This window comes from Ambystoma mexicanum, chromosome 1p (genome assembly GCF_040938575.1).
Source record: "Ambystoma mexicanum isolate Mex_15411 chromosome 1p, UKY_AmexF1_1, whole genome shotgun sequence".
Taxonomy (NCBI): Eukaryota; Metazoa; Chordata; class Amphibia; order Caudata; family Ambystomatidae; genus Ambystoma; species Ambystoma mexicanum.
Genome location: NC_090921.1, coordinates 1,119,564,493 through 1,119,590,618, shown reverse-complemented (window position 1 = coordinate 1,119,590,618; position 26,126 = coordinate 1,119,564,493). Strand labels below are relative to the sequence as shown.

Sequence of the window (26,126 nt, the reverse complement as noted above, 5' to 3'; positions counted from 1 at the left end):
CCTTCTCCTGAATCTACCTTCTTCCACTTTACTGCCCCTCCAGCTAATCTAGAATAGGGCAGCGAGACTTATCCTTGGCCTTCTGCCCAGGGATCACATATCTCCAGCCCTAAAAACGGTTCACTGGCTCCCGGTTGCAGCACAGAATAATTTCAAATCCCTCTGCATCATCCACAAGGCTGTCTGTGGCCTGGGACCACGCAATCTGCAATGTCCTCTTACTAAATACTCTCCATCTAGACCTCTGCGGTCCTCTGGCACCAACTCTGAGTGTAAAGCGTTTCGCTAAACAAGAGGGCTAAAGGACGATCACTTTCTTCAGCTGGCTCCCTCTTCTGGAACAGCCTCCCCCCTTCCTCTTAAGCAGTACTTCCTCAAATCCGGTAGCTCCTCAAGACTTCCTCTTCACATTCTTCCATTCGTCCTTCCGTCTGCTAATTTCACAGTTGCTGTGATTGGTGGCCAGGGCCCTTATGCATCCTCGGGGACCTGGCCTCCCATACCCAATCCCCCCAGCCCCTGCCTAGCTCCAAGCACTTGCCTCAGCACCCACCGGCTTCAATCCTGTAGGCTTTCACCTTCTACCCGATATGGCTACAGGCCGCATAGCACTCACCATACTATGCACTTCATCTGCTGCTCACCCACGAGCAGAGACATTCCAGCACTTACTCCCCTGCTTCCCCTCTTCTGCTGCACTTGCACACTCTGAATACTCACAAGGCATAGTAGGTTAATCTTCATCTTCCACTGTATTGTTTTTCAATCCCATGTTCCCTCCCTGTTGCCCTGTGGGGGCTTTGAAACAGAATTGACTTAATGTAGAAGTGCCTCACAAATTAAAAATAAATCCCGATATTGGTCATCAAGAAAAATATAATCCAAGGGTAGTATGTTTCGCTATGGGCGAGGTATATTGAATAGGAGGGGCTGAAGCCTAGGGGATTTTAAAAGCCTAGGGCCGTCAAAGGGAAACGTTTTTAGAAAACCTGTCAGAGAAAAATACATTCAGACACTTTCTCCTGCACTGCAAAGCACCGAAACATACATCACCGCGACAGGTGGGGAGAGCGCACAGAAGGTCCCATTATGCTGCAGCACACCAATTCTCACCTCCCCTCCATGACAGTCTACAGAACCTGTGCAAATTATGGGCCCTTTTTGCTAGTATAAAATATAAAGGAAGCCTGTGTTCCAGAGAGAACTGTGACTTGCCCTCGCTGCAGGCAGCCCTCCTTAGTACAAAGAATACTGAATCTGGAATACAGATAGATAGGGTGGTACACATGGTATTCCTATATGTGGACGACATGTTAGTGTACGTCAACCAACCCGAGGACAACTTGCCGTGCCTACTGGAAGTGGTGGACCAGTTCGCTAAACTCTGTGGTATTGGAATAAACTGGGAAAAATCTAATCTGGTTCCTTTGGGATGGCCGAGGGGCCTAATTAAGAACAATTGCCGTAATTGGGATGAGGTGGGCGGAGAAAAACCTTAGATACCTGGGAGTGAATGTGTGGCACAAGCCTGCCTCTACACATGCGGATAACACGCAGAAGGCCATGGTTGGGGTGGAGAGCTCCATGAGATTCTGGGAGAAACTACCCCTCTGGGTAATGGGCAGTGCAGCATTGTTGAAAATGGTGGCACTCCCACGCCTCCTATACCACTTTACCAACGTACCGTATGACATCCCTAGGGGATTCTTCAGGCAACTGGATGGGCAGACAAGGAAATTATGCAAGGGGTTGGGAACACCCTGGACAAACAGTTACGGCAGCCAATGCTGGAACTCCACTACTTGAAGGAAGTATTATGGGTAGGAGACTTAAGGCTACCGAAACCCTCAGAGCTATTGAAACTTGGCAGGAACCTGTAGAGAAGAGCCTGGTGACTTCTATGAATCCCAGTACCGTAGTCCAAGTATATTCCCATGGCAGGAACAATGGGATCACAATGAGGCAAAGTGAAAGGAGCATAGGGCAGGGGCAATGTGTTGGTCTTGGAAGCACGACCCACGCAGAGCAACAGAGGTTTGAATCCTGGATCGGCGCTTAGAAACCGGTATTTCGCCATAATCAAAAATGGTTAAATTAAAATTAAAGGATAGTTCCGGGACTTTTTTTTATTGTCCCTACGGTTCGGCCATGTGTTTTTAAGCATAACTCGGTAGATCGTAGAAAACTTTCCTATGGACCTTACCCGACTTTTCGTCCATTAACGCACTCGAAATCAGCCGCCATTTTCTGATAATCCTATCATTTCCCCCCATCGCCCTGGCTCACCTGCTTTTGCGGCACTAAATCAAATCCCCCGCCCCTGAAACAGACTTTATCAAAACATTCATATTCCCCGCCTCTATCCGTGACGTGACTGCTCCATAGGCAAACGCGCCCAGGCGTCTTCTACGCGACTCCACACAGAACCCGGAAATCAACACAGATCAGCTCACAACACAGCGCGCCACAATTCGGAATATGAAACTGTACTTTTAAATCAAACCGCAAGATTGTAAATTTGGTAAAGTACATTTGACATCAAATGTTTAGAGAATATTCAGCGATTTTCATTTTTATTTGCTCTCGATCCAAAATAGTTCGTCTTGAGGCAAGCGATGTTCGTGTGCAGTACACAGGGTGTTGGTTTACGATAAAATAAGCTCTTCGGTCGCACTGATAATCGCATGGCTGTTCCAACAACGAGGCACTAGGCCACCACAACGGTATGCATGTTGCATCTAGCCATTAGTACCGCGTAAGGGCATACTTGTACTTGGCGATCGTCCCATAAAATGGTCAGGGTGGTAACGTTGTTCACGCGGAGAAGCAACTGGCGGTTGAAAAACCCATCCGCCGGTGTCTGGTACTCGTGACACACACAATAATGAGTGATGTACCCGTTTTAAAAACATAAAAAAATGAAATTAGTCTCACCATCAGATCTTTATTAAAATTATTCATTTTATATATGAGGTCGGGAAATTATTTCATAGCTAGGACAGTGCAACTGGGTATTATACCTCATTTCCAGTAACCCACCCCCTCTCCTCTGCCTTTTTCACAGCCGCCTGAGCGCCAGTGGACCACTTCGTCGCTGATATGATATAATATGGCATTTGCAACGCGCCTATACACAAGTGTTTCAAGGCGTGGCGAGGCAGGGAGGGGGGGGGAACAAGGAGAAGACAGACAACGATCCTACTAGGCCAGGTGTCATTCAGATCGCGCAAGTGCAGGGGGAAGGTAAAAGTGCAAGGGGAGGGGGGAAGTGGAGTACAAGGTAAGTAGCATAAAATAATAAATACATAGGGCCAGCTGGTGGCGAGTGCAAGGTAAGTGCAGAACAAGTGCTGGGAAGGGGGGGCTGTAGGATACTGAGACAGTCCCCCAGTGCAGGGGTTGACAGGGAGGCAGTGCAGGTGGAGAGTGAAAGGGCCCAGGACTGAGGTCGCAGACAGTGGACCAGTTGTAGCAGGGGAGAGAGAAAGCAGAAGCAAAGAGTAAGGTTTTGAGGTGCTTCCGTAAAAGGAGATTGTTCTCCTCAAGATAGTGCGCGGTACAAAACAATATGCCACATTGAACGAACAAGTACAACTTAACCCGTCTTTAAAGCTACTGTATAGTAATTAAATTGCGGTATAAACTCATCTAAAGAGTTACTTACATTATATTTGCATTTTCCATTGTGTCTGTGCGTAGGGCAGCCCCGAAATACCACTCCTTCTATGCCGACGTTATTTCTTCTAATGAAGAAACATTAAATGGCTATTGTTTCTGAAATTTTATTCATTATCGTTTCTTACGTTATTGCACCACACCCCCAAAAAGAAGTCTTTCGGGATGGTCCCGGCCTGTCACGGTCAAATAACAATAGAACCTTATACTGAGTCATGGGCCATTCCGGCACCCGAGCAAAAAATCAAAGCAGCTGACCTTCACTTTGAACAAGCACACATTCCTAGTTAGCTACATTCAGTGTAAGGCCATCTCACAGGACTTGAAATTTACACTCCATCTTTCATTTTGTATGCGTGCTTAGCAGCCCCAGAGAACCATAAATACGGAGACATTCTATATTTTTTGAAAAATGATTTATATTACGGTTTGGTTTAATTTAATGCGCAAATGAACAAGGTTGGATAGACACATTGCATGTACACTGAGCAATCACTTATTTACACAATACATAGCTACACATATTCAATGGGCCTGCGACATGAGGAGACTCGAGAGCAAAGTCACAGGTGACACCCGGGAGGTTCGCACTACTGCACGGTGAAGGGAGGGGCAAGGGTGGAGAGACACATTGCATGTACACTGAGCAATCACTTTTATTTACACAATACATAGCAACACATATTCAATGGGCCTGCGACATGAGGAGACTCGAGAGAACAGACAATCAAATTACAATCATTTAAACTGTGATGTGTATTTCTCAATGAGCTCTTCTTTAGGTGGACATGGAACAGAGGCAATGTTGGGTGGCAATGCAGTTGTCCCCTGCACAGGTTCGTTCACAACTCCATGTATGTGCCTATCTATGACATCCACAATAAGTCTCTCAATAAACTCATATTGCATATCCTCAAACACTGGTTTGATCACCCATTGTTTACTTCTTTTAGTGAAGGCCTTATTGTAGCGAAGCGTCCCTAAAGTTCCGGTCGTCCTACTTTGTTGACGGCCAACATTATGGTTATGTGCCAAGACCGCTAGAAGAGTCCGATTTATCATGCCCTCCATGCCAAAATGCAATCGTTTTGGCCTGTACTTTAGGCACATATTGTGGAACACCTCCAAATCTCCTGTGCGGCAGAATTCCGTGAGTCCCCTCAAATCTCTGGTTATAGTTTTATCAAATACAATCTTTTCAATGGCTTTGTGAGTGGGTGATGAAGGAATCAACCACTTCTTCTTCCGTGCCTCCTCTGTGGACAAATGGCCATGTTCACAATTGTGGAAATGTTGGTTTGTGTTCCAACGGTGAACGTTGGTACAGTGTAGCATTACTGACCACCATTTTTCCAGTAGAATTTCCAACGACCCTCCACATGTTTTTGAGCTCCACCAAAGATGGTTGCTGATTGACTTGGACCACTGTGAAATACCTTGCATATCTTTTTTTTTTACCTGCAGCCGACATTTTTTTATTGATTGTTTTTGCAAGATGCCAAACGTCAAATTGGTGATTTATATTTTTGTACTCTTCTCTCATTGTCTTGGCAATTGAAACGTGTCTGTCCGTGGCTATCAGGTCGATCACCATTCCCCGCGATTGTAGTTCTTGCAATGATGCTACAAAGCCAACTTTCTCCATGGCCACTGAGGATGTACTTTGTGACACCTGCATGACCACCGAACTCACAATTTTCTTACTTTCCATGTCCTGAAAGTGGTAGGTGCAGTACTTGGCTGAAAATCCTGGGCTGTCGCACTGTCCATCACCGGCTAGCCTGAACCGTTTGCCCGCGAATGTACTATCAATAGACATTTTTTCCATTCTCCAAGCTTCGCTAATGGCTGGAAATAGATAATCGGTTTGGTATTTGTAGAACTGAGTTTTCGCAATGAAATGGATTCCCACAAACTGAAAGACTCTAACTTTTTAAAACTTGAACCACTAAAAAGTGCAGCCGCTGCACAAAGTAGATTGCCTGCTGGCAGTTGCCCCAGCATGGGTTGTGCAGACCATCAGAAAGGATATTTTTGATATTTTGTACAGGTGGCATGTATTTTAAGGTTAGTGCCTCGAATTGCACGAGTCACATTAATCAATGGCTCCCCACATACTTCCCCACCAACCGAATGCCCACATTTCATCCGAATAATAATATCAATCAAACAACTAACGAATACAATGAATTTGGCCTCTTTCCTTATACTGTCACTCTGCATCCCAGCTGGTTCGGCCTGTAACGTTGAGGACATGTCACTCACATGAAAGGTAGAATCTCTGATATCGTCTTCCGCTATGTTCAGTGATATTGATGGTGTTTCATTGTCGTCCACTTCATTCTCTTCCATTGCAACATCTGTTCCTTCTCCGGCGATGGGTGAATAAAACAATTTCTTCAACTTTCTCGCGGTCTTAGTTTTTGCGGGTGTGGATTCTGTGAATTGATCTCCGACTGCATCCGAACTACCAGGAGGACATTCACTATCGATGGCTGGATGTGGTATAGCTCCGTTGTCAATCACTTCATATTCTTCCCATTGGCACGATGCATCTCCAGTCTCAAGTCCCTGCCAAAAGGTTTGACAAGCAACATCTCTCGTTCGCTTCACTGTCTGTGTAGATCTAGTTCGTACACCCACTCGCAACTAGAGGACAGATTGGAAAAGGGATGTTCAGTTTAAACACAACTTACAGTATTGAACCATTAACAGTGAAAAACAACATAATATAGTGACCAGGACACTAACCTTCTTTTGCTTTCTTTTCTTTGAAACTTTCTTGCCTCGAACTTCAACATCGGGACGCTGTTGCTCCGACTCGTGTGTGCATGTCTCCACTTCCTCTTGCGCTGCAACGACTATATTTTCATAAGCACATCCATCACGCACTGACGCTCCATCGACTCCCTGAAACATAGAACTTTCATTAGTATGTATAATAATATCGAAAACACAAAATGTACTTGGGGACCAATACCCACGTACATCTCAATAGCAAAACACGAATGAACGCTTTGCGTAGAACATTCAAACGACAATTATTCACGCATTGTTGATCTAGTTAGATGGAACTGTCAAGATACATACCTCGGGCTCCTCATAGACTTCCATTGATGATATTATTGAAGATGATGCTTCAGTAACTCCCTGAAACACAGTAATTGCATTAGTATGGTTTTCTATTTTGTTAAAAAGAACATAAACTTTGTGCAGGCGTCAACGGCTCATCTAAATAGACCTGCACAAATGATCAGTTGTCTAAAATAAATAATGGATATGTAAATATGATTCGATTTGCTCGATCGTTGGAAGTGTCACCACCCAGAGATCTGCATCAACTACTAGGGGTGATGTTCTTGTAGAAGAAGCTCCGTCATCTCCCTGAAACATAGTACTTGCGTTAATAAAGAAGGAAGTATAGCGGATGTAATCACGTCATATGATTTCGCTTGATCGAACTGTCAGTATCCATACCTCGAAATGCATAAGAACATCAAGGGACGATGTAACTGCGGTGCACACTTCTGCAAGCTGTTGCGCAGACCCGTAACTGCATGCTCCCCCTTCTTCTTGGACTAATGCTCCATCGACTCCCTGAAACATAGGACTTTCATTAGTAATGAACACAATATTGAAAAAAAGAAGACATAGGAGGGCGACGACAGAAGGACATATCAATGGCTAAAAACGAAAGAAACATTGTGTGTAACAATCACGCTACAAGAATGCAAGATCTGATGATCTCCATCGATGGAACTGTCCGGAAACGTACCTCGAGCATCTGAGTAGCATCAACGGTTGTCGTCAATACGTTGGACTCCTCAGCATCTCCCTGAAAGACAGTACTTGCATTATTTTGGATAACAATAATTATAACTGAAAACAAAGACAAGAGGACGAGTACAAGGGTGTACCATTAGGTAAAATAATTACACAATAAATTAAAACTATTGATTTACATGCCTAAAACAAGTCAGTGGCAGAATAGCCAAGTAAGATTACCCGATAGGCGCTTGAAGTGGCTGATGACTGCAATAACGACACGGATGGAGAATCTTCCGCCTTCATATTGAGTGGATACATAAATGGGGAAATTATTGTTAGCTAATGCTACACACTACCGCAAGGCCGAGAGATAAATACGTAAACTTGACTCACCAGTGGAGGGATGTGGACGAATAGAGTGGGAATAGCGGTTGAGAGCAATTTTCGCCTCGCTCGCGGTGTGTTCTTCTTTATTAGCAATGATATGGAGTACATGTCTGAGCTAAAGTGCCTGCTGCAGATGCGGTATCGATCACCCCTCTTGTCCGCAAAGACTTCTAGGACTCTACTTTCAAGCTCAGACGGTGGATATCCGCAATATCGGACCCATTCTCTTATCTGATCTATTGTCTTAGGGAAAACATGCATTATAGTACCTTCAGATTTATTATGGGTCTTCGAAGGGCAACCGCCAATGGAACAGGCAGGCATTGTGGAAAGTTCTGAAAAGTAAAGATCAACAATTCTCTATGAATACCAATGTAAACTCAGAACATGTGACTAGTTCCTTGCATGTACTGTCTTGAACGAAAAGAAATTGGACGCAAAATGATTATGGTACATGGCCTTACCTTGACGAACAAACAGTTAGATGCAGGGATCAGAGTAGTTTCTTGTCGTAGAACAGGGAGCAGTTCACAGGTTGCAAACTGAGGAGTTTCCTCGAAGTGTTCACGGAAGTTCACAGAGACGAAGAGCAGATAACCAGCACCTTCACGGGTTGACTAGCAAAGCGCAAAGAAGTGCTCATTAGAAATATGAAGTGGGTTATAAAGAATTCGAAACAGGGGTGTGTTTGTGAATGAATGACGTGTATATGTCGTGGCATTAGGCGGATTGCAGGGGGCCGTCCAGCGTGAGGGGGGATGCTTGGCAGGAGACACGGGGTCTGGAGGTAGGGTCTGGAGGTAGACATGGGAACAACAACCCATGCTCTATAGACCACTTTGAAGTGTACATGGTGTTTGGCACCTCTTGGCTCCCCGACAGCTCCACTTGCCAGCACAAGTACCCCGGTGCGAACTGCCTTTGATAGGGCGGGGGGGGTGTGGATTAGGGCGCTGGTCGTGCAGACAAGACTCGTTTGCCACAGGGCCTCACCAAGGAGAGGCCATCTCACTGCATGTAAGAGGCAGGCTGAAGGATCTAGTACATGGAAGGCAGGGGGTGAGTTTATAAATACCTCAGCCTCCCAGGAGAATATATGGGTGCAGTTCACCCTGGAGACCCTGGATGCCTATGCAGTTAGTCAGCAGCTAAGGGGTCATCTCTGTACCCGGTGACCAAAAGGATGATTTATTATGATCAACCATATTGATTATTTACCTATAACCATGTTTTGTATCAATAAAATCCAACGGCCTTCCTTTTATTGCCAACGCTTGAACAAAGTGGTGTGGTAAGTATTTTTGGGGGAGGAGGCAAGGCCAGGAGGCTTGATGCCAACCCGCAAAAATAACATATGTATGTCTGCTGCATATGGGTTCAACGGTTATGTGGATTGAAGGTGGGCGGCCAGCGTGAGGGAGTATGCTGGCCGGAGACATGTGGTGTGACAAGACAAGGCACAGGAAGACTATTCAATAGAGACACACTAGATTCATTTAAAAAATCCAAACAACCATTGTTAAAATATATGTTGGGTTTTATTTTAGATCTTAATTTCAATTAAACATAAATAATAAACATTACACATTGTAAAGTTCCGGTTGCAGCACATCCAGGGAAAATCCGCGGTATTGTCCACTGTCGCTGGGGAAATGCTGTCTAATGGCAAGTACCGCACAGGCAGGTATTACTCTCCGAACGCGGTGTCCGAGCCTCCCGTGAAGCCACCAAGTGAAGCAACGATAGGCCACCAGCCTGTGAAAATGAAAGATGCAAACTGTATTAAAATGACAAAACTTTCTTATCACTGTCGATTCAGGTACAAAATGTCATTCTGCTTTGAAAAAAATTCTATCTAGAATATGACATAGTAGTGGCATCACTCACTGACATCAAAACCAGAGTATACTTACTCGTTACTCGGATTACGCGGACGAACAGTGCCGCGAAGTTCGTGCATAAGCACCATCATCATCCTCAACACGGTCCGTGAGAGGCAGGCTTCCCTGAACTCTGGCAGCTCGGTGCTGCATTGCGGACTTGGCTCGCCTTCCGAAATGTAGGCCAAGCACCCGGAATTTTCACGGCAGCAGCAGTTCTCCTCCTCAGTTGGCATTAGCTTGCACGTGCACCAGGTGGAGACGCCGTCAATGCGACATGGTCCAGGCTCTTCATCCGTTGACTGGTCCTCCCAACTGCCGTCCGAATCCCCATCGTTTTCGCATGCTTGCCTTTCCAGTAGTTCTTGCTCGGTGTACTCGGGCTCGTACATATACGGCATTATTGTAGCCATTGTGTGGTAAAGAAAGTAAAATAATTTACAGAGATGGTACAGGTGTTCACAAGGCCTAGAAGCGGCGAATGTAGCTGAGCAGAGCACAGAAACGAGTCACAGAATACTCAAAGTAACACAGCGAGAGTAATGGAATCGAAAATCTGCTGCTGTGTGTTGTGAAACGGTGTGTTTATACTTATTGAGGAAAGAGGCGGCCTGCCATTTCCATGGCGACACTTCATTAGCTGAGGCGCAGCGATTGTTGACACGAAACGTGCTTTGGCGTTGGGAAATGGGCGGTACGCGTCTGCTGATGTCAGGCTCAGGGGCGGGGGATTTGATTTAGTGCCGCAAAAGCAGGTGAGCCAGGGCGATGGGGGGAAATGATAGGATTATCAGAAAATGGCGGCTGATTTCGAGTGCGTTAATGGACGAAAAGTCGGGTAAGGTCCATAGGAAAGTTTTCTACGATCTACCGAGTTATGCTTAAAAACACATGGCCGAACCGTAGGGACAATAAAAAAAAAGTCCCGGAACTATCCTTTAAGGAAGCATTGGGAGAGCAATGAGATACGTGGAAACAACAGGGTAGGTTCTGGGACCACATGGGAGGTAAACTGTCTTCCCTAACCATTAAACAAATCGATGTGGTATCACAACAAAAACGGTTCATAAGGAGAAAGAATTTACAGTGCTCATATTAATCACATAGTTAAAGGATAGTTCCGGGACTTTTTTTGTATTGAATTAAACAGTAATTAGAAAATTCCCTGGGTGACAAGTTGCTGCGTCAGCACTCAGCTGTTCTGGCAGAATCAGTCGAGTAAATAACAGCCGATTGTCACTCAAGAGCACATCCAAAGTCTTTTATTGTATCTGAATGTGACAAGTGTTAGCGAGTGACAGACCATATTGGCTATCCCAGTAAGATAGGCGTTACACCATATGCTACCCTAGGGCCAGGCACCCCTGTCTCGGATAGGGTGTTCTTCCTCCAAGGACAGCTAGTAATAGGAGCACTGTAATTCTTTCTCCTTAAGAACTGTTTTTTAGAGTAATGGGATAGCCATGCTAGGCGACCTATTGGAGGACAGAAAAGTGCTCGTGTATGCAGCCCTGATGAATGAGTAGAGTATACATAAGGTATCTGGCACACTTGGGCTTGGTTGGCAGGATGGATAGGAGATCGCCGGGCATAAGGGATGGAAAGGAATCCAACGCAGTACGTGTCGGGTGGAGGGAGAGGAGACACGCGTTCTCTAGACTCTACGACCTATTTCTGGAAGGGGTGGAAACTGGGGAGCTGGCAGTGTGCAAAGAGTGGGAGGGGGATGTGAAAAGGGAATTTACTGACACCGAATGGAAGAGAGTGCTGCTGGATTCCAAAACAAAGTCTCCAGGAACTCAAGATTTAAACTCACCCAAATATATGTGATAGGGCGTACATAACCCTGCAAAAGATGTCACGTATTTACAACACTGACCAGGTCTGCCCGAGGCGCAACACTGAGAAAGCGGATATGATGCACATGTTCTGGACATGTCCAGTGATAGCGAGATTCTGGCAGAGTGTTGCTGACAAGTGAAGGGAGGAGTGATCCAGATGCATGAATGGCACGCAGTGTTTTACCTGTTAGGATTATTCCTGAGCCGGTTGCGGCGGGCTACTCACCTCTCCAAAATGAAGGATTTAATTTGCATCCTGGCCAAACGCATGATAGCAATGGCCTGGAAATCAGCTGAGGGTTCCCGGGTGGAGGCCTGGTGGGCAGATCGGAGATGCTGGTCATGGTCAGAGACGACAGTGTGTGATAGGGCGCTGCATAAAGGAATGTATGAGGGGAGTGAGGGTACGAAAGCCTAGAATGAACTGGCACAGAGGTTGTTTGACATAGCGAGCACTGAGAGCCCGGGAACGCGACCGACGAGCAGCACCTAGTTAAGGAACATTGGAACTGGCAATTATGCAGCGACAGATTAGTAGAACAGGAGAGCGCACACACACACACACACACACCCCCCTTGAGGGAACATCAGAATACTGAACAAGAATGCGCAGACAAATGTGTTGTAAGTGTAACATTACAGCCATGCAATGTCCGTGTGAGAACATGCTTGCATTGGCACAGTAGGAACTGTTTGTATTTGTTGGTTTGTTAAACTAAAATGAAAAAATTGTAAACTTATTTTTTAAACAATGGCTTGCCTTCCTACATGTGTGAAATTGCTAATTATCAAGATAGGAAAGGTAAGTGTTGCCAGGAGTCAATTTTTGACAAGCATAGCAGGCAATATTTTCTTTACCCAATGGTCATGGCATCTTTCGCCAAACAGATTTAAAACATTACGATTTTCCATTCGCATTTGTCGTGCCATTTTTACATGTTTTCATAACAAAAAAGTATAGTAAAATGTGCTAACCTTGTTGGCAAGTAGAGTCCAGTTTTAAAGCTCCCAAATATTTTTACCTAGAACACACAAATACAAACATTAGAAAGACTGAGAATTGTTTACCAATAAGCAGTAGATGTCAAATGTGGCTAAGAAGCGAGACAATCTCCATTTGTAACAGGGCAATTTCTTATATAAGTCAGAACATGCACAAATGGAACACTAGATTTATCAAATTAAAAAGTTCTGCAGTACTCCGCTTATCTCAATCTATTTCCACATAAGCTTCTGTCAAACACCTGCAAGGCAGCGTTAGGGGAGTTTTCCTAAAGTCCATCTGGAGGTAAGACTATAAAACTATCCCTTTATATACAGGTCCCAAACTCTTAGTACAAGTCTGTACTACCAAAAGAATGGCGGAGCAGCCGGGTTATTTTAAGAGGAGGAAGAGGTGGTGGTGAGCTGTGGTTCTATGGGATTATATCGTGAAAAATGACAGGTATTTTTCAGAGACACATTTACATTGAAAAAAAAAAATACAGATTTCATTTTTTATGGGGGCTCCCTCTCAAAATCCCCATTTCACCAAGCTTCTAACCTCAACCGACCCGCCGGTTGTTACCCCTTTAACCAACACCATATAATTTATTTTTTAAACTGTATTTTTTCACTGTAATGGTTTCTCTGAAAAATACCTCGGTTATTTTTGGCTGAAATCACTGGATACCGTGAGCTGTAGGTCAGTATAATAAGGTCAGTATAATAAACCCAGTCAATACAATACTCCAAAGAAGCTCTTACACACTGAAAGTTATAACAAAATAAACATTTTATATACAAAAAGGCAGGCAAGTAAACACTTATGATTAACCAATACACATTGGAAATATCAACAATACTCTTTAAAAGGTGGCTGCTTCAATATGAGATGCTCGCGCTTACAATGTTACAGAAAGTGACAGTAATAACAGTTGTACCGTATAACTTTTAGTCCCGCGCACCTGCATTTGTTACAGAGAATTGACAGTTTCATTAATTTACAAAGTCGCACAGAAAGTCTCTAGGAATGAAAAGTAGGGTTATTCAACACTATTAGAAGTAAGATATTTCTCAGAAACACTTTCCAAGGCTTCTAATGCTTCGGCAGTCTAATCCCCAACTATCCAAGAGTTCATCAAAATCGGTGTAGGAGTGAAACAAATGTCTTATGCAGCAGCAGAAAAGGCAAAGATCCTCAGGAATACTTTAGTCACTTAAATAAAATATTTTAGCAAGATAAAAGAATGTATAGGGACCCTGCAAAGGCACCCTAAAGGAGCATAACCTGCGAAGCCTGGGACAGTGGTATGGGTGGACACCCAAACACCTCGTCACACACTCCAGTCACACTGGAGCAAGTTCTATCTTCTGGACCTTCGGTTAGATGAAGCAAATGCAACTGGATTCTTTCCTGTGCAGCAGCGACAGAGCCGGTCTCCAGATTCCTCGGTCTGGTGACAAAAGGAAGGACTATGAATGGAATGTCATAGCAGCAGTCGCAAGAAAGGACCCTCAGCAATGATTTCTCCCGTCTCCCATGTCGGTCTGTGGTTTTGGCGCCTTTTTATCAGCTCCTTCAAAGGACGGTTATCGCCTGGTCAATCTTCCTTGGTTCTTCAGTCCTGCACTCTGGTGAGGGGACTTGGATGAATGAGATCGCGCCTCTGGAGGTCCAACTGGAGCTCACCAAAGTTGTGGGTGGATTTGTCCATCCCAAAACATTGCACTGCAAATGGGTCGGAGGTCCCCTGGTATTCGGGGTTTGCAGCCCTGGAAGGTCACAGCACCTCGGGGATGGTTCGATCTGCATTTCGTCTTGGGGCTGGTTGGTGTCACCAGCCAAAAGGGAGGGAAGTTTTCTTTGGAGCTTCTCTGTCGATTAGAAAATGGGGTCAGGAGAGCAGGGGTCGCCTCACGATTAGTGAAAGGGTCTACAAGCGTCTTTGGTCGCCTTCAGCTTCGGATCTTCTGTTCCAGTGGTCGACTTGCCTTCTGCCTCAGAAACCTCAAAATGTATTTGGATTTCCCCCATTCACTCCTCTGCAAACTCTCCGAGGAATTTACAAAAAGGGGTGGGCGACTGTCCAATCAGGACAGCCAGCACCCCCAGCGGGAACTGGTTCCATTGAGGTACTCGGGCAGACAAAGAACCGGGGACTGTCAAAACTCCTCCTGCCTTCACAGACGCACTGGAGCCTAGGCGAGGACGCCCAAGGGTTCCAGCCAAGGGCAAAAATCACATTCAGACCTCCCCCTCCCAGGATGGTAGAAGGGCTAACAAAGGACAACCACACAAAAAGCAGTGAAAAAAGAAAGGAGTCGCCATGTTAAAATATAGGTGGCCTTTGGTGCATAACCAAGGCTGTGAATACAGTCTGCGGTAATAAATGGCACCAAAGTTGGTAGAATACGCCCACTGCCACCAACCATAACTATAGGGTTGTCACAGTGACCAAAAAGTCACAGGATCAAAGAGAAGTGGGATACTAAGTATCCCCTTAGCACTCCACATAAGGAGGTGTGTGCTAACCGCTCAAAGGTCAGTTTAAAAAAAGGATTCAAAGTATCTGTCTATCCTTAGGAACAGTAGTTAAGGATAGTCAAAGAATATCAAAAGGAGAACCCAAAGGTTCCCCAGCAACACTGCACATAGGGTGCTGTGTGCTGAAAAAGTTTAACACTGATGCCTTTAAGAGATAAGAGGAAAGCAGACTCCATAGAATAAGGTGAAACCAAAGAACAGAGTTCCCAAAGGTAAGTGCAAATAAGAATGAACGAGGGGAAAGGCTCCCCTCAGGAGAGAAAGAAGGTCCAGCAAAAAGTGCATGGGTCTCTGTAGGAGAGGGAATTAATCATAACAATCTCCCCAACAGGCAGTTCTCACTTGCAGGCAACACGCATCTGCCAACACATGCCTACAGGCTAGTTCACAATATAACATTATGAAACACATTGGTTACAGATGCTTCAGAATTGGTTTCTCTATACAAGAGTTCACTTTTCAGATTAAGGAATCGCTGGCCATTTGTGCACCGACAAGATTAGACAAGACTCTGCCTTTTAATTTCTGCCATGTTCACTTTGTCATGCGAGTTTGAAGCCTGATTAACTATGGGAGTTTGAAGGAAGCTACATGAAAACATTAGTTCCCATTGGACAACTAATCCTAAAAAGCGCGAATAACGTTTCAATATTATGTAACAAGATTTAAACAAAAACAGATTAATCTGTCAGTATGCCTGGAAACTTCTATTAACTAAACCAATATGCTCATTTACCCTCCAAATTTTGAGAATATAGTATAGAATGGTGTCAACTTGTACAAAAAGCATTAGAACTAAAATGCAAGTGGGCCACACAAACAGTTTTTAGTAGATTAATCGTTTAATTTGAGGTACAGATAACCATTCCTTTTAAAATTCACCTTAACACTTAATGCATTATAGACATCACTTTTTCTTACCGGTTTTTAACACTAAACCTGTCACTTTGCATGCAGTATCAAGGTTGTTATGCATACTTCTGTACAGTGGGTTAAATAGTTAATTTAAGTGAGGTAAGACAGCCTTGGGTAGAATGTATTGCCTGCAAGGCATCCGTTTTTTCAAGCAAAACAAGACAAAGAAGAAATGTTGTGGGATCCAATTTGAATGTTGGTTGGTTAATGAAGGGAAGAATAGGTAAAGAGTATGGCATACACTGAGGGCAGAAAGTAACTAACTGAATACAAGCACAATTAACTAACCAGTGTCCCTTGGTGTATACAGTCTGGTTCGGCCTGCAGACAAAGGCTCACTTGACTAGCTTTATTTTCAAGAGCCTTCTGATGAGTATATGGTTTGATGCCACTCCAGGGGTGTTTAAGAGTACAAGGACACCAGACCCAAGGGATCAAACATCAAGCCTTTTCAGCAGCAATTCAGATGGCATAATCTGTCGGCATTCTCCAAAAGCATTAAGGTGCTAGTGAGGTGGTTTTCACAATGTATACATTGATCCTGTTCCAGAAGGCCTCGCACACAGTTGTGGATTGCCAGAAAGGGGACTCAGAAAACAAGACCTTTCTAAATAGTAGTGAATAACTAAAAAAATAACGACTACTCACCTGACTCTACTGCTATAAGGAACTTCCCCATCTTTCAAACTTAAAAAGTTAAAGTGAGCGTAAGGATAACCCATCGAACAAATCTGCCCAAACCTATACTAAACTGGCACTACCACTAGAGAAAACAAAGGAACACAATCAATATAGATCAGCAGTTTGCCTTGGTAGCCGACTCTCCCTCCCCCCCCCCCCGAACAAAATCTCTATATCCAATGTGGCTCTTTATCCCATTTCCCCAATAGTCTTGTTCAACAAAAAACCTTAAAGTATGACGAAACAGAGTGGATATTTCTCCTACCTTCACTGGCCTTGCCCCCTATGCAATCCTTAAAGAACAAAGTAATGATTTCTTATTCTCGGTCACAAAGAAAACGTTCATTATTCTTCAGTGAAACAACAATAGTGATTTACTGGGTCTCTCCCACTTTCGGTGAACTGATTTCATACATTTAGATCCTGTGTTTTGTATTCACTTTGAGTACGGCAAGTGATTTATTCTCATATTGATAACTGGTGATCCCTACTGGAACCTAACCCTAAAAGTCCAGTGACGAGAAACTTAAAAAACATTCAGTCAAACTGGTTCCTTTGCTATTCTTCCTATAAGGGCACGGTCCCCATGTAGCTCACTATGTTCAAGTGACTATAAGCAGGTGTCTTATGACTTGCATCTACTCTAGGCCGACTGGCCCTTCCTTCGTCCCCCTTTTCAGGTACTCTGCATCTGTGGGTTTTACATTCAGGTTTTGTCAGGCACAAGACTCACCGAGTCGTGTCTCGACAAAGGACTGCCTTTGGGGATGAAGCAAATGAAAGTCGTGCAGATAGGGACTCTCTCCAGACACCACCCTGCCTGGACTATGCACCGACAGGTCGAGTGACCCCTGGAGCAAGACTCCGAAATAATTAGGAAAAAACCTAATGCTCTGGTGGTGGTTCGAAATGAAAAAAATCCCAGATTCCAGGGTTCAATGACGGCTGCAGCAATGATAGGAAAACGGAAAAGCAATAATCCAGAAAGAGAAAGACTAAGATTTGGCAGTAGAACAGAGGGCACGAACAAACAGCAGGGAGGCAGGAGACAAGGAAGCCAGGGAGGCTTAGCGGAGCCAGGACACGAGGAAGAAGAGGACAGGAAAATCACGAACAGGCACGCTGAGCTAAGGCGCAGGATTACCTTAGTGTCGAGACACAACACGGCCATGAATGCAAGGCTTAAGTAGGTCTGATACAGTATCCAGCTTCTCTGTGTTCCCGGTGTCTACAGGACATAACGTCTCACCACCAGGAAATCATGATGGGCTTCTGAAAGAATTCTTTAATGTGTCCCTTTTTTTCGGACTGGAGTTTCATTCCCTTACATTTCTGAATTCGTTTTGTAACAAGTTTTCTCCTTTGTCAGGTATAATGTTAATTGCCTCTAGCGCTTTAATGTACCTTGGAATCAGAGCGCTCAGCACTGTTACAATGGATTACTAAACTATGTCCTGGTGGACATGTTTAGGAGGCCACCTTTATTTAAGTGAACAGTGGGCAACTTCTGGGAGTTTAGCCAAACCAATCAAGGTAGCATCGAGAGAGGCCAAGGCCAAATCTCAGGAAAGGTGAATGGGTAAGGAGTCCAAAATGAGTCCGCACAGTGAAACACCAAGGATTACACAGACAATTATGAAAATAACACATAGGAGAAACACAAGGAAAATGACTATTGGCAAGTAATATTAAAGCAAAATAGTAAACACTATAAAACATATATACAGTCACTGTAGTTGGTGCAAAATAAAGGAATCCCACCTGCAATACCTGTAAAGGAATGCAAGAGATTAGGTTAGCACCAACTATCCACAGGAATTCCAATCCCAACCTAGTCGAAACCCAAGGTGTATGGGGCTTGTGCCCAAATGTTTTCCACGAGTTTAGGAGTTCTGAACAAATTACGAGAGGGGTCCTGGGGATGTGAAGATGGGTCCAAAAGTTAGATGAAGTAATATTCTAGTAAATAAAACGGTTACCAGATTTTGGAGGACTTTTAGCAACAGGTTGTGCTGAAGCCAAGGTGTAAAGGTTTAGTTTGGCACACTGTTCAATGGTGGAGATAGGGGGGCAGGTAAGTATCGCTACAACTAACCACCCAACCCTCCCCTTGCTCTTCAGACTTGGCAGGTTGTCAGAGGGTCGCCTATGGTAAGTTTTAAAGCTTTGGTTCCGGTCGCTGGTGCCAAGGAGCTGAAGAAGCAAGAGAGGTTCGGGTCATGGATGGAAGCATTGTGTAACCTCCTGAACGAACAATGCAAGAACCACTGCTGCAGCACTCGGGGCACTCAACCAGGTGCAGGCAAGCAGGTTACAAGCACTGTCACCATTGCACAGCGACAACAGGCGTTGCAGTTGTCATGGTCAAATGAAGCCCCCTATGTCAGGACCCATTGATGGCAGGGAGCTCAAATTTCACAGGAAGACCTTGTCGCACAAGCGGACGAGACCTGGAGTTCCGGGCCGAAACTAGGAACAACAGCACTTCTCCAATCTGGAGCTTGTCAGTCCACTGTGTGGTCAAGTGACACTCAAAAGGCTCCATCTTGCTCATTTACCAGAAGACTCAGTGCTTCAACCATCTGGACCGGTAGCAACAACTGTTCACTGAGGGTCTACAGAGATCAGTAGCCAGACAGGGCTCCACCAGGACTCCAGCAAGATTCGTTTGCCATCATCCACGGGTCTTGCAAAGTCTTCATAGCTACAACAGGATGCTTGGCTCCTCTTCAGATCTGCTGGAATGGCTGTAGGACACCTTGTCCCAAGGTCAGGGAACCGATCAGACTCAGCCCTCCAATGGAAAGATCTGCCCCACACATGCACACCAGCAGTGGTCCAATGAGGGACCACTGTGGGTTTCAAGCAAGCATGCTCATCATACTCTCAGGTGCCAATATGTGGATTGGAACCGGACAGTCCCAGTCTACTTCCTGGGACCCCACTTACGTAGTACGCACTAGCCCAGACAAGTGCATTACCATAAAAAGAAAATTACTGACCTGGCAGGGCAGGAAGACAACCAAGGGCCAAGATGGTCAAGGAACAAACAAAAGCCTTGTGGCACAAAGTAGTCAAAATTATGAAAAATTAACTGCTGCCACCAATTTCACTAGGCACACCTTAGGTAGCTAAATAAATCCCTTTGAGTGCAGTCTAGGTCCATACAAAAGAAACCCCATACCACTGCATTGAACAATTATTAAAAAATTACCAAAAAAGTACCTGCCTAACCTAGTCCACCAAGCATTACTCACCAATCTGATAGCTATACTTACTATCGTCTATATGACCATGCCTACATTTCTGCCCATAGAGGGCTCAGGAGCCTACATACAACCTACTTCCAAACCTTGCAACCTAGCACAGAGGAACCTTAGACTCCGGGCTCAACTACCCAAAATATTCGAACCCATCATCAAATACAATATCAACCTGGAACACCTCCGACCCAAATTACTCCCACCATTGGAAACTACCGCCCCCCTCAGGCGCAAACTCCACCATAAAATTAATAAACATATAGCCAACCTCCCTCTCACAGTGCAGCCAGAACCAGAATTAAAAGCTGCATTGGTCAATGCCAGATCTTTAGTCGCTCATGCTACTGACATAGCAGATGTCATACGCGAAAATGACCTTGATTTCATCGCCATTACTGAATCATGGCTCCATGAGGCAGCAGGTCCTGCACTCTCTAGCAGTCCCAGAAAAGTATACCATCCTTAGAGCTGACAGACCAGACGCACGATGTGGAGGAATAGCAATTATCGCCAAATCCAACCTCTCTATGAGAAATCACCTCCATACCCTACCTTAAATCCTGTGAGCTTCTTTCTATCAAACTACCCACCGCCAACTCCCAAACACTTAATATTTACCTCCTCTATAGACCCCCAGACCCCACCAATACCTTCAACGAAGATATCACCTCTGTTATCTCTGAGAAGCTAAAAAATTCCTCTCAAACCTTAGTGTTAGGAGACTTCAACCTAGGGTACAACGATATCAATGACCTCCAGGCTACTGCCACAGCTAATACCTTGTCAGAACTAGGCTTCACGCAGATTGTGAATATTCCCACACATACCAAAGGGAGAACTCTAGACTGGATTGCCAGTCATAACTGTAACCCCTCTATAACAGCCATTGCCCCCCAAATATGGTCAGACCATCACCTTATCTCCTTTACCCTCAACACTAAAAGAACCACAGTTCTCACACCCACCCCCGCCATACCCACTTTAACCAGAAATAAGAAAAATATCACAGCGGATAATATTCTGCCTCACATCCTACCCAAACTTAATTCTCTACCTGACCATACCGACCCAGGCCTCCTAGTGGAGGAATTCAATAACGCTATGTCCACTGCCCTTGACAGAGTTGCTCCGCTTAAACTTAGAAACAGTAAACCAAAAAAGCATCTAAACTCCTGGTTTACACCCCATTTAAAAAACTTAAGACTACAGAAGAGAAAATGTGAAACAGCATGGAACCGGCATCCTACCGCTGAAAATAAAACCAACCTAATAAACATCTCCTCGCAATACAAAAAAGATATCATCCTGACCAAACAAGAAACCTATAATAGGATCACCCAAGCCAACTCCAGTATGAAGGAGCTATTCTCCATCCTAAAAGAACTGGAAACTCCTATCGCAGCACAGGACGACTCCATCAAAGATAAAACTTGGTGTACTGACATACAACTGGCACTAACCAACAAAGTGGCCAGCCTCCAAACTAAAATTGCCCTAAAGAAAGCCTCATTACCAACCCAACCTCCCGTGGACAAAACCCCCACACCCAAACCTAAAGAACCTACCCAATTCCGCTTCTCCAAGGTCTCAGTAATTGAGGTAGAAAAGACCATTCTGACTCTTAAACCGTCTAATTGCAAAGGTGACCAATGCCCCGCACAACTGATAAGACGCGGCTAGAGATCTAGCCCCCTTCATCACAAAACTTATTAATGCCTCCTTCACTACGGGCACCATCCCTCGCAACCTAAAAGAATCTTGGGTACTCCCTCTCCTGAAAAAACAAACCTTGGACCCCAGCATCCCCACAAATTATAGACCCATCACCACAGTGCCTTTCTTACTAAAAATTTTAGACAATGTAGTGTACACCCAAATCCAGAACTTCCTTGAGATAAACCATCTCCTTGGAACACGCCAATCCGGTTTCCGTCCGCAACACGGCACAGAAACAGCCCCGATTGACCTAAAGGCCCAAATAGACTCACTCAGAGACAAGGGCAAACTAGCTCTCCTTCTGGACCTCTCAGCCGCCTTTGATTTGGTGGACCACAGAGTCCTATGCAATCACTTGGACTCGGTGGCCCACTTCTCAGGAGAGGCTATAGTCTGGATACAGTCATTCCTTAATGACAGGACCATGAGGGTGTTCTCCCCCGCAGCGGCAGCAGACCCGATTCCTATCAGCTGCGGAGTGCCACAGGGATCCTGTGTCTCGCCAACACTCTATAACATCTTCACCAAGCCACTCTTCGATGATCTCGACAATCTGGGTGTCACCTATACCAACTACGCAGACGATACCCAGATTCTCCTACCACTTACTGGGGATTATGTTAAAGACCTGGCTCTGGTGAACAGAGTCTATAGCATCGTTCAAGCATGGATGGCCAACCATGGCCTATGCTTGAACGATGACAAAACAGAGCTTATCATCCTGGGCACTGCAGCCCGCATCTCCAAACTCAACCATAACTACTCAGCCTTCATCATCGATGGCAACACTATCAAGGTCGCCAGAGAAGTAAAAACCTTAGGTTTCTACCTTGATGCAACACTATCCTTAACCAAACAGGTGAACTCACTGGCCTCATCCACGGCCTATACATGTAAATTAATACGCGCTGGGAAACATTTCTTATCAGATGACAGTTGTCTTATCCTAGCCAGAGCCCTCATCTTATCAAAATTAGATTACTGTGACGCCCTTTACATAGGGACAACCAAACAAATCATCAATAGAATTCAAGTGCTCCAAAATAATGCACTTAGAGCGGCCTTAAGCATCCCTAGAAGAGCACATATCTCAGAAATAAGACGTAAACACAAATGGCTTTCTACTCAAGAAAAAGAAAAAAAAAAAATAAAATAAAATAAAAAAAATCAACCTTAAATCTGCCTCCATCATCCACAAATGTTTAAACAAAGCCCCCAGCTACCTTTCAGAACGCTTCAATAGGAAAAAGCCCTCCAGACCTACAAGGACAGTCAGCCCTAACTGCCTCCTAGTGCCCAGATTTAAATTTACCACTATTGGAGGATCCAGCTTCCCAGTCAAGGCAGCTCAGTTATGGAACGCCCTACCTCTTGCACTTAGATCCGACCGAACGTTCAACAACTTCAGAAAGAATACCATAAAATGGCTCACCGAGAATGCAACATAAATGGCACTCTACCTCTCGCACCTCCACTTGTACTCTACCTGACTTGCTATTTTGTTCGCCATTGATTTGACTGTTTGGTAGCGCTATATCTGCACTTGTACTTGTCTCACCTGTAGAGCCAAAAAACTGTCTACTCTGTAACTTGCGTGTTCTGTAACTTGTAACTTCTGTAACCAAGCTGTAAACTTCCTGGTCTCTTGCGCCCTGCTACCTCAGGGTCCGGTGCGCATAACAAATAAATAAACAAGTCAAAAGACTAATGGAAACAGTTTCCCAGTACTGACAGCTTGAAAGACTAGGGAGTTTAGCCCAGAACATGTGAGCAAATGCCCAGTGGAGTGAAGCTGATGGCATCCCGCTGTCTTCTCTCCAGGGAGGGGCAGTCATTCCGTCAACTGCTTCTTTCCCTGCAGGATGCAGCTTTCTGGCGTCGGCAACGGCTACCTTCCTTCAGACTCGGTGGCCTGACTTCTGCTGATGCTCTTGGTCTGAAATCTACGTGCCTCCATTCTCCATGAGTCTTTGGATTCAGCTGCATTCCGCGGTTCTCCAGGCCACATTGTAGCATTGACAATCCCGCCTCCCGTGTGCATTGGTCTCGAGTGGTAGCGTCCACAGTGTGCGTCAGGTGTCTGCTTGCTGGCGCTCCCATCAGCTCTCTTCCTGGTTGCCAAGTTAGTTTTGTACTTTCCCCAATGAGAAGCACGGTCTCATTAGTCCCATGAACATTTTGGAACGGTTCAACAAATGCCCTGCCGGGCCATCATATCAACTCCCATGTAGGCTGAAAACGTGTAATTTAAGGGAGCTCTCACCGTCTTAGTCCTTGTCCCTGATGAGGGAAGTCACTCCCAGTTAGAACCTGCTTGCCCAAATCCCTAGGAGAGTTCTGAGTAGCGGGTCCATTGCTCTAGTCTCAAAAGGGGCAGCTCTCCCTTGGGGAGAAGGGACAATGATCCTTGAATTGTCACAGAGCGGGGGGGGGGAGAGAGGTGACCCATTTAATCTTAGATTCCAAGAGGTGGGTTTGCTTGTTGGACATACTTTACAGTTTAGGCACAGCAACTGCACTTACAGCTTACGAATCAGAATTTTGTAAAGGGTGGTTTACATTGCAGACAGGCCATTGTCAAGCATCTAGGCATCAGTTTACAGATATCGACACCTTATTTTTACGAAGGTAGGATTTCCCTGTACCTCCACCCCCCTCCATCTACACCTAGATCTTTCACCCCTCCCCTTTTGTGTGTGCATGGTTTCTCAGGGAGTTTTGATCTTTCTCCCTATGGGTCACTGAAATCATTGGGTCCACATGTCGCAACATTTAAGAGTTTGGAGAATGGGTATTTGGAAGTTCATGCCCTTTATCAGTATTTCTTGGAGACTGCATGAATGGGCTTGGAAGGACAGAAGGTCGGCTAGCTGGAGACTACAAACTAGGTTTGTAATTTTCTGCATCTGGCACCAGGCAGTCTCCAGGGTTTCAGGGAAGAAACAGCCTATTGTCTCTCCCACTGTGGCACTTGGTATCAAAAATCAATACTCTGGTGCAATTAAAAGAGGCAGATTGCATACACAGTCCAGGCAGTAGGAAGCCAGACATGCACACTAATTAATTTCTCAGTAGAGAAGATTTGGCTGTCTTCACACAAAATTGAGTTTGCAGCAAACTGGATTTTGAAGCGCAAATTTGAATCATTGAAGGATTTTAAATGGTGTCAGAATTGTTAACAATAGTTGATATGAGGGAAGGAGGGTGAGGCACTCGGAGCAGCGCCAAGATGGCCGTTCCCGCTTGGCCCGCCGTAAATCCAGCAAACATAACCCATCGAGGCCTATGCACCCCTGAAAAAGTGTGGAGTGATGCTGGCACTTATGCTGATTTCCTGCTCAGCTGGTGAGGCCCTTGTTGAATCTGATGGGTTGTTATCGCAGAGGTCTGCTGGTGGGTTCTTCTGGTGCTAGTGGGCCTGGGCTTAGCAGCAGATTTGAGCTAGAGCTGCTGCAGCATCGCTGCCGAGGTGGACCCCTTGAAGCGTTCATCTCGAGGACTGCTTTGAAGCAGGGTAGCAGTGGCCGCTTGGTCCCCCGCCAGGTGAAGGGAGCAGCAGCGGATCCTGTATGGCATATGGACAGCAGGCTCCCCAGTTGCGAAAAGGAGAAGACCGGGAGGAGTGAAGGAGGGCTGGCGTGTACTGCAACCAGTGCCCCTGCTGGGAAACACGAGTGAGGAGGCTTCTGTGGCTCCTGCCTTGGCGGTGCTGTTGGCCCACGGCCTTGAGCACAGCTCGATTCCTGCATGGACACCTGCCTGGAGAGTGCAGGTGGATCGGCGACGAGCGGGGCGGGCCAGAGTATGGCTGTCAAGCCGGTGGGGTATGCCGGCCCATTTGATCTGGAGCAGTGTGCCGGATCATGGGGTGGCGGAGTGTAGTGCCCTGTGACATGGTCCGTGTTAGGCAAAGTTTGAATGCAGTACCCTCTGGGAACACTACAAACAACTATGACTACAGGTATAGACAACCCAACCTTTGGTATAAGCTTGTACTACACAGTTTTGGTAGTGTGTTGAGCAGCCAGGCTCATCTCAAGAGGGGAAATGTGAGCTGAAGTGGAGTTACAAAGATTCACAGTTACAGGTAATCAAATAAACTTTTACACTCTTGCATAAACAAGTATTAATTTATCAGTCCGCTATAAAGCCTTCCTCAGAAGGGAGCAATAGAATAGTAACACACATACTTCAATACTGTACACTGTTTCTGAATCAAACAAGACCTTTTTGGGATGGCCCACAGGTGACTTCAGTAACAAGGGTGCTGGGGACATTAATATCTTACTGTTGGCATTCAGAACACTCTTTAAAAGTTGGTAAAAGGCAAAGGTTATTAGAACACAAGAGACCACAAATATTCATAAACAGGGCAGATATTTTTAGGAATTCACTAGGCTAAGTCAAAGTCAATGGGCAAACGTCTTGGATCGTATAAAGCACTTCTGGTAAGTGAATGGAAAAGTCTCTGTAC

At 45.2% G+C, this 26,126-nt stretch overlaps 1 protein-coding gene across 2 annotated transcripts in view; it reads right to left on the bottom strand.

The window, feature by feature from the left end:
• The window catches only part of TENT4B (terminal nucleotidyltransferase 4B), a 471,403-nt gene that overhangs the window by 370,340 nt on the left and 74,937 nt on the right, over positions 1-26,126 (bottom strand). For both annotated transcript variants that reach the window (XM_069604766.1, XM_069604767.1), the window contains exon 3: positions 12,527-12,573. In XM_069604766.1, coding sequence (XP_069460867.1) covers positions 12,527-12,573 — 47 coding nt within the window. The remainder of the gene's footprint in view (positions 1-12,526; positions 12,574-26,126) is intronic.